Here is a 9,965-nt window from a genome sequence, read left to right on the forward strand (position 1 = left end):
GAAGCAACAGGAACTCTCACTCATTGCTGATGGGAAGCAAAATGGTACAACCATTCTGAAGGACAGTTGGGGGGTTTCTTATAAAAGTAAGCACATTCTTACTATATGATCCAATAATAACATCAACAATATTTACTCAAAGTAGTTGAAAACTATCTCCACACCAAAACCTAAACATGGATGTTTATACAAGCTTTATTCATAACTGCCAAAAATTGGAAGAAACAAAGATCTCCTTCAGTAGGTGAATGGATAAATAAATCCTTCTAGACGAGCAGTTCTCAACCTGTGGGTTGCGACCCCTTTGGTGGTCGAACGACCCTTTCACAGGGGTCGCCTAAGACCATCCTGCATATCAGATATTTACATTATAATTCATAACAGTAGCAACATTACAGTTATGAAGTAGCAACGAAAAGAATTTTATGGTTGGGTCACAACATGAGGAACTGTATTTAAAGGGCCAGAAGGTTGAGAACCACTGTTCTAGACAATGAAATATTACTCACCGCTAAAAATAAATTAGCTATTGCCCTAACTGGTTTGGCTCAGTGGATAGAGCGTCGGCCTGTGGACTGACGGGTCCCAGGTTCGATTCAGGTCAAGGATGCATGTGCCTTGGTTGTAGGCACATCCCCAGTGGGAGGTGTGCAGGAGGCAGCTGATCAATGTTTCTCTCTCATCGATATTTCTAACTCTCTATCCCTCTCCCTTCCTCTCTGCAAAAAATCAATAAAATATATTTAAAAAATAAATAAATAAAATAAAAATAAATGAGCTATCAAGCCATGAAAAGACATGGAAGAATGTTAACTACATGTTACTAAGTGAAAGAAGCCAATCTGAAAAGACTACATATTGTATGATTCTAATTATATGTCACTCTGGTAAAGAGAAAACTATGGAGACAGTAAAAAGAACAACAGTTGCCAGGGATAGGGGTGGGGAAATGAATGGGCAGAACATAGAGGATTTTTAGAGCAATGAAAATACTCCGTAATGACACAGGTACACGTCATTATAAATTTGTCTAAATCTATAGGATGTACAATACCAAAAGTGAACCCTAAGGTAAACTGTGGACTTTGAGTGACTATGATGTGTCAATGTAGGTTCATCAATGTAGGTACAGAATGTGTACCACTCTGGTGGGGGAGGCTCTACATACATGGAAGCAGGGGGTACATGAGAAATTTCTGTACCTTCCTCTATTGCTGTGAACCTAAAAAAAAAGGGTCTTTAAATTAAAAAAAAAAAGTTTAGCATAGAATTACCATATTACCGTATGACCCATCAATTCCAATTCTAAATATATACCCCAGAGAAATGAAAACATATGTCTAGTAAAACATGGTGACTATCTAAACTAATAAAAGGGTAATATGCTACTTAGACCGGGCATCTTCCGGACGTCCTTCCGGACAAAGCCATGGTGGCAGGGGCTGAGGCAGAGGCAGTTAGGGGCAATCGGGCCGGCAGGGGAGCAGTTAGGGAGCGATCAGGACAGCAGGGAAGAGCAGTTAGGGACAAGGCCAGCAGGCAGAGGCAGTTAGGGGCAATCAGGCAGGCAGTCAGGTGAGCGGTTAGGAGACTGCAGTCCCAGACTGCTAGAGGGATGTCCCAGACTGGAGAGGGTGCAGGCCAGGCTGAGGGACACCCCTCCCCGCCCCGTGCATGGGGTCTCTAGTAGTTAATAATACTGTATTGCATATCTGAAAGTTGCTAAGAGTAAATCTTAAAAGTTCTCATCACCAGAAGAAAAGAAATTTTGCAATTATGTACAGTGACAGATGTTAACTGGACTTATTGTGTTGATCATTTCATAAAATATACAAATACCAAATCAGTAAGTTGTACACCTGAAACTAATATAATGATGTCAATTATACCTCAATAAAGAGAAAAATGTCTACACAGAAACTTGAACATGTTTATAAACATTTTGTTATTTCCTACATAAGCATAACGCTAGCTACCATTATTCATAATAGTCAAAAGGAAAAAAACAATCCAAATGTCCATTCACAGCTGAATGGATAAACAAATTGTGATATATACATACAATGGCATATTACTCAGCCATAAAAGAGTGAAGTACTGAAGTATTAATACATGCTGCCATGTGGGCGAACCCTGAAAATTTATGCTGACAGAAGCCAGACACACAAAGTCACACACCATAGAATTCCATTATGTGAAATATCCAGAATAGGTAAAGCCATGTTAGTTGTTACTAGGGAGCGAGGGGCGAGGGAAATGAGAAGCAAGTGTTTAACAAGTAGAGGATTTTCTTTGGGGGTGATGAAAATGCTTTGGAACTATACTGAGTGGCCAGATTATTATGACCACCTGACGTTTGTAGGCAAATTAGCTATAATTTCGCGCTGAAGTTGCTAGAGGGCCAGACCATGATAAATAGGGAAGCAGGTTGTTTACCACAACAGTAGAAGTGATATTTTTCTGAAGATATGGGTAAACAACGTGATTTAACAGCCTTTGAATGTGGGACACACACGCACACCCACCCACCCACACACACATACACACACACACACACACACATACTGAGTGGCCAGATTATTATGACCACCCCATCAGTACTTCGTTGGGCCACCTTTTGCCTTCAATACTGCAGCAATTCTTCTTGGCATTGACTCCAGGAGATGTTGAAAGGTGATGCGAGGAATCTGACACCATGCCTGATGAATAGCACTGTCCAGTTCTGTGAGATTTGATGGTTGTGGAACCAGCTGCCTGATGGCTCTTTTAACTTCATCCCACAAATGCTCAATTGGATTGAGATCTGGTGATTGTGGGGGCCACCTAAGCAAGGTAAAGTCTCCCTCATGTTCTTGAAACCACTCCTGCACAATACGAGCACCGTGGCATGGCGCATTGTCTTGTTGGAAGAAGCCATCTCCATTGGGATACGCCATCAACATGATAGGATGAACCTGATCAGCAACGATACTTAGGTATGTTGTGCTATTCAGATGTTGTTCCGCATGAATTAAAGGGCCCAAATCATGCCAGGAAAACATGCCCCAAACCATAACACTGCCCCCATCAGCTTGAAGGGTTGTACTCATGCATGTGGGGAGCATGCTTTCATGCTGTTTCCGCCAAATTCTCACTCTGCCATCTGCATGATGCAACTGGAAACGTGATTCATCGGACCACATGACTTTTTTCCAATGCTCGACTGTCCAATCCTTGTGTTCCTGTGCAAATTGGAGACGTTTTATCTTGGTAACTGCAGACAGCAAAGGTGTTCGAACAGGCCTTCAGCTTCCATACGATGCAGTGTACGGCTAATTTGCCTACAAACATCAGGTGGTCATAATAATCTGGCCACTCAGTGTAGAGGTGGTAGTTGCACAGCACTGTGAACACACTAAATGCCATTGAACTGTTCACTTTAAAATGGTTAATTTTATGTAATGTGAATTCCATCTCAACTTAAAAAAGGAGCCCCAGCTGGTTTGGCTCAGTGGATAGAGGCCAGGGGACTGAAGGGTCCCGGGTTCGATTCTGGTCGGGGGGCACATGCCTGGGTTGCGGGCCCGATCCCCAGTGGGGGGCGTGCAGGGGGCAGGCAATCAGTGATTCTCTCTCATCACTGATGTTTCTATCTCTCTCTCCATTTCCCTTCCTCTCTGAAATCAATAAGAATACGTTTTTTTTTTTAAAAAAAGGAGAAAAAGGGAAAATGTATAAAAGTGTGGCTTGATTGGGCATCGTCCCATGCACTGAAAGGTTACTGGTTCAATTCCTGGTCAGGGCACATCCCCAAGCTGGGTTGCGTGTGGGCTTCATCCCCAGTAGGGGGTATGCAGGAGGGAGCCAATCAGTGTGCTCTCACATGGATGTCCCTCTCTTTTCCCTTCCCCTCTCTCTAAAATCAATAACTATTCATAAATACATAAATCACAAAATCTAATTTTTACTTTGTAAAATAACAGTTCTATTGAAATACAATTCAATTTACCCATTTAAAGTGTATAATTCAATTGTTTTTAGGTAGTCACAGAGTTGTACAACCATTACCACTTTAGAACACTTTTATAACACACCCCCCAAAATAATGGTACTATTAGCAATCACTCCCCATTCCTTCCTTTCCCATAGCTCTAGTCAAGCAGTAATCTGTCTCTAGAGATTTGCCTATTCTGTACATTTCATAGAAAAGGAATCATACGTTATGTTGTTTTTGTGACTGGCTTCTTTCAGCATGTTTTTAAAGACTCTCTTTTAGCCCTAACTGATTTGGCTCAGTGGATAGAGCATCGGCCTGCAGACTGACGGGTCCCAGGTTCGATTCCGGTCAAGGGCACGTACCTTGGCTGCAGGCACATCCCCAGTAGGGGTGTGCAGGAGGCAGCTGATCAATGTTTCTAACTCTCTATCCCTCTCCCTTCCTCTCTGTAAAAAATCAATAAAATATATTTTTTTTAAAAAAGACTCTCCTTTATTTTAACTATAAAGTCTATGCCATGTATTAAATGTAAGAAAAAAAGTAAGGAGACTATTAAAGGACTACTTATGAAAAGAATATTACTGAATAGAATGGCAGATCAAAAATAAAAAAGAATACTTCAGTTAAGATGAATCTTCATAAAATATAAATCAATAAATTTGAAGCAAAATCATTAAAATAAACAAGCCAGGGTAAAACAAATATATTAGGGAAAGAATTTTACAAAACAAATTGCTTGTCAAAGAGAACATTTTTCCTAATGAAGGTGTAGGAAAAGCAATCACCAGATCTAATTAAAAGGAGAAACCGGAAGAGCAAAAAGCCATTACCTCTGTCTATAAAAACTTCTCTAGTCAGTGTTTCTTGAAATGTGGTCCCTGGACTACCTGCATCAAATCATCTATGAACTTGTTTTTAAAAAATCAGATTTCTGGTCTGTGTCCTAGACAATCACCAAAGTGGGACCTTGGAAACTATTTTTAGTAAGTATTCCAGATGATTCTCATGAATACTCAAATTTGAGAATTAATATCTAAGTAACACAAATTAATGCAAATGATATTTAATGTATGCAAGAACCAAGAGAATAGTGACAAGGGCAAAATGCATGAAAAAAAGCAAAGAAAAAAAATAAAAATTTAGTACATCATAAAAACATAAAATGATGCTTGAAAACTCTTGTAAATTTGATGTTGAAAACAAATTCTAAATGTGTAAATATGCAAGCCATTCTTACTAATACCTGTGAAGACCACTCACATTGATGAGTGATAGAAAGCACTCATCAATGTAAGGTCATGTAGCAGAGAGAGTCCATAGTGGATTTGCAAATGTTTGTTAACAATGTTAACTATTTTTATAACAAATACAGTTATGTTTAATTATCTCCATCTTCAACTCAACCTAGACAAGAACCAAACTTTTGCTGTGGTAATCTTTAAATGAACAATAGCTTAAACTGTCAAATATTATGTCAGATACCGACAGGCAAGCTCAGGGTCCAGACATTTACTTTCAGACCAAGTTAATCACTATTTTTATGATCAGACTTATGTAAACAAGGTCAGACAAAACTAGAGTTAAATTGGCTCAGTGGATAGAGCATTGGCCTGCATACTGAAGCGTCTCAGGTTCGGTTCCGGTCAAGGGCACATGCCCGGGTTGTGGGTTCGAGCCCCAGTAGGGGGCATTCAGGAGGCAGCCGATCAATGATACTTTCTCATCATTGATGTTTCTCTCTCTCTCTCCCTCTTCCTTCCTCTCTGAAATCAATACAAATATATTTTTAAAAATTCCTCAAGACTAAGAGCATTGCATGATAGAACTCAAATTTCCTTGAAAATCACAAATATATGTATATACAGATAGCCTTTATTGTTCTAACTGTAAGCAAAGATTCCTGAAGGTGAGGTATTTACTAAATTTTAACTCAGAATTTTACTTCAGTGAGGAAAGTCCATTTTGGTTTCATAGGGATAAAGAAAGGAAGTTTACATTATGTGACTCTCAAAGGATCTCACTATCAGAATGCAAAATTTGTCAACTTTTCCCATAAAAAGCTTATTTTCTCAATAACCTCCTAAACCCAATTAAGGTGTTAAGTTCTAAAGTCTCTTTTGAGGGGAGGGGGTTGGAGGGCTGGGTGGAAAAGGTGAAGGGATTAAGCAAAAAAGCACACAACAACAACAAAAAAATACCCTTATAGACAGACAACAGCATGGTGATTACCAAAGGGAAAGGGAGGTGGGGGGAAGTAGGAGAGAGTAAACGGGGGATAAATGGTGATGGAAGGATACTCGGGGTGGTAAACATACAATATACACATGATGTATTACAGAACTGTACACCTGAAACCTATATAATTTTATTAACCAAGCTCACCCCAATAAATTCAATAAAAATAAAGTCTCTTTTGACTTATTTAGATTAAGCCTTATAAATGCATTTGGAAACCCAATTACATTCTATCTAACCCTAAGATGCACATGTTTCAACATTTCCAGACATGGTTCTTGCACATCTTCAACATGAAACAAACTATACTGGGAGAATGAAGTAGGTAAATGCATGCAAATAAATTACGTGGGAAAGTAATGTTGCTTCCAAAGGGTACTTTATTATCAACATTTGGTTTGATACATGAAGCTCTAAAAGCATCTAAAAGTCCTCTTTGATACTTTTTCATTTCACAACTATGTTTCAAAAGTTCCTAGAAGTAAGCAAAGCATTAAAAGCAGGCTAAGATACAGATGTGTGGACTTCTTCACCAAGGTCTCACATTTCCTTCCAACAGTCAACCAATATTCATCATTAAGACCCAGCTTCCAACGCCCCAACTCCCTCGACATTCCCCACATGCTCAGGACAGCCTCTTCCTCAAACAAGTCCAGTCCAATCTACACCCACCACCACCACCACCACCACCACCAGTCTCCCAAGCCTCCCACACTGGCACAACATCCTCTCAACATTTCTCTGGTTGCTATTCTTCCTCCTCCTACTGATCCTGCAGACTTGACACTGCCCACATCTCCAGTTCCATTGTCCACAATACTCAAACTCAAAGCAGCAAAAAAAAAAGGCCCCTTTCCCTAACTGCAGACAACTCCTTTAACTCTCCCCCACCTTACCCCGTCTCCACTCTCTATCCTGCCTTTGTTATTCAGAAGGTGCAGGGTCTGGGAAAATCTCACTCACCTCATGCTATAGGCACCGGCACCCAGCTCCTGGCCGATCCCGGACAGACTAGCATCAAAGTCCTGCACCAGCCCGGATTCAATCACTTCATCGGCCAGAGGCAGCTTCAGAGCCCAAGCCATCCTGGCTGCTTCCTGGCCCCAGGAGACACTGTTTCTTGCACAAAGGTGAGCAGTGTGATTCTATCCAATGGGGGCAGGACTGGAGGACACTGCAAACCAAGATTTCCCACGCAGGACCCACCAGCTACCCTTTGGCCCGACCCGCACTGATCTCCCCTACCCTCGGCTCCTTGTTCTGCCCCGACTTTCAAAATCCCTCGCAATCGGCTCTCCGGAGCCGCGAGAGGGCCCTTCCGCTGATTTATTCCGACTGCCCAGGGGCAGCCCTGAGCGCCCACACTCCTCCTCTCCGGGCTCTCCCCTTCTGCGCGTGGTGGTCACTCGCTGCTTCCTAAACAGCAGCGACCCACGGCCTCCCCGGCGCTCCCAGGTCGCCGTCGCACCTTTCCCCCCCGCCCCCTTACGGCTAGGAACCCCCCCCTCCCTCCCGGGACCCGCGCTCCCTGGTCCCTCCAGGCCTCGCTTCCGGTCAGCCCCAAGATCACTTCCGGTCAACCCCGCAGCTCCTAGGACCAAATCCAGGTTTCCGCCCAGCCGACTCCCCGGCCTCGGCAGCAACCCCAGGTCTGCGAAACATGGGAAGGGAAAGTCCAGCGCGGGTTTGCAACCCAGGCTCGCCAGGCTGTCCCACCGCCCACCGCCCCAGCGCCAGCCAATCATCATGGCGCCCTCTTCCTTTGCCGAGCCGGGGGACATGACGTCACCCTACCGCTCACCAATGAAAAAGAGGCTTCGCTGGCCTCGGCACTGCTGATAGGCCAGCTACCCACGGCTTCCCGCCCCGAAGTGGGCGGGGCTAATCGGGAGGGGCCCGGGCGTGCGTCAGGTGTCTCGGTTTAAACGTGCCTCCCTGTGGCTACCTGCGTTCCGGAACCGCTAGGTACCAAACCCAAACCCGCTGCGCAGGGCGTGGGTGGGGCCATCGTTCTAGTCCTACCGACTCCACCCGCCGCCTGGAGGACCGGGCCGTTTCCCAGGCTCTACCGACGTGCGCTCCTTTGCCCCTGGAATGCTCTCCCCTTAAACCCGGCTCTCTGGAGGTCCAGACTCTGCTGAAATCCCACTGCCCTGGACGGGCGTCCTCTCTTCGACCTCCCCCCAGCCCTTGCTTGTTTCACTGTCCCCAGATTTAATAAATGTTCTCTAAAATTCACCTGGACTCGTGCTGTAAGATTTTTCCTGCACAAAGGTGAGACCCCCCCCCCGCCCCCCCAAACTGCCGACTGGCCCTAGGCTGACCGGTTCAGGGCTAGGTCCCCTTCCCGGTAACTAGGTAACTGTGCCATATCTAGACATGGAGCCCTGTCCTCGGGGAAATATTTAGAAAAAGACAGGCATGAACTTCTCGGGAATGTTTGAGCCTGTGTTTAAAGTCTGAACCAGAATTAAGACTTCACACAGGTTTTCTTTACCTTAATTTTAATTGATTCTAAAATACACTGAGGTGGTGAAATGAAAGGTGACTCCTAAACCTTTGCCCATCCAAATCGGAATGCAGCCATCAGCCTTGAGATATATGTCCTTGAGCCCAGTTCCCCACGAGGGGAGAAGAGCCGTGGAATTCTGTGACTGGGAGGAGGAGACTTTCCCCTTCCTCTGCCTTCCCCACTGTCACTAAGAGTGAAATCCGAGTGCCATGGCTGGAAACAAGTATTCCAGGGGCTACCCTGGCAGCTCTGCCTCCAACAGAAGGTCACCAATGTCCCCCTGGAAATCCAGCAACACCTATCAATAAACCAAGTTTTTGTCCCCATAAATTCATCCCACCACAAAAATCATGGCTCCTGTTAGACAGAATAAATATGACTAAGTAACCAGAGCACCTGTGGCACAGAGCTCCACAATCCTTATTCTAGGCCATGGGGTAAAGTTAAGGCTCATTGTGAAGGGTTCTTTTCCCTAGGTGAGATCCTGAAACTAGACTGTTTAGATGGAACAAAGCAGGGTTTACCCTGGTGTGTGGGAGTCTGTGGAAATCCTATAAAAAAAAGGTAAGGACAGACAGCAATCTCCAGGTGCCACCCTGTACGGCAGCGGTTCTCAACCTGTGGGTCGCGACCCCTTTGGCGGTCAAACGACCCTTTCACAGGGGTCGCCTAAGACCATCCTGCATATCAGATATTTACATTACGATTCATAACAGTAGCAACATTACAGTTATGAAGTAGCAACAAAAATAATTTCATGGTTGGGTCACAACATGAGGAACCGTATTTAAAGGGCCAGAGGGTTGAGAACCACTGCTGTATGGGGTCAGGGTAAGCACACAGGCTTTAGAAATAGCCCATTTGGGTTCAAGACCTGGTTCTGCTGCTCACAAGCAAAGCAACCTTGAGTAGTTTCTCATTTCTTCTGTGCCTCAATTTCTTATCTGTAAAATGGGTATAATATTACTTTGTAAAATCCAGTGAGAATTAACGGAAATAATGCACGTTAAAAGCTTAGAAGAGTGCCTAGTGCATAGTCAGTGCTAAGTGGAGGTTAGCTATTATTATGATTGACAAAAAGGGGACCTGTCCTGCCTACCTCGTAAGACAAGTCAATTTTCTCAGAGGTTTGAGGCTCACGCTCCCTGGATCAGCACCCAGGCTTCCCTTCTTACTCATTAACTGAAGTCAGTCACTGTTGCTGAATTCCTGGGCATTTTCTTCTAGGTATAAGAAGACACC

The 9,965-nt window shown here is 43.9% G+C and overlaps 1 protein-coding gene across 5 annotated transcripts in view; it reads right to left on the reverse strand.

Moving 5' to 3' along the window:
• TFCP2 (transcription factor CP2) overlaps positions 1 to 7,684 on the reverse strand; it is a 47,000-nt gene extending 39,316 nt beyond the window's left edge. For all 5 annotated transcript variants that reach the window (XM_023759693.1, XM_014461724.2, XM_006095653.3 and 2 more), the window contains exon 1: positions 7,175 to 7,684. In XM_023759693.1, coding sequence (XP_023615461.1) covers positions 7,175 to 7,296 — 122 coding nt within the window. In that variant the 5' untranslated portion in view covers positions 7,297 to 7,684. The remainder of the gene's footprint in view (positions 1 to 7,174) is intronic.
• Positions 7,685 to 9,965: the final 2,281 nt, after the last annotated feature.

Source organism: Myotis lucifugus, unplaced genomic scaffold (assembly GCF_000147115.1).
Source record: "Myotis lucifugus unplaced genomic scaffold, Myoluc2.0 scaffold_160, whole genome shotgun sequence".
Taxonomy (NCBI): domain Eukaryota; kingdom Metazoa; phylum Chordata; class Mammalia; order Chiroptera; family Vespertilionidae; genus Myotis; species Myotis lucifugus.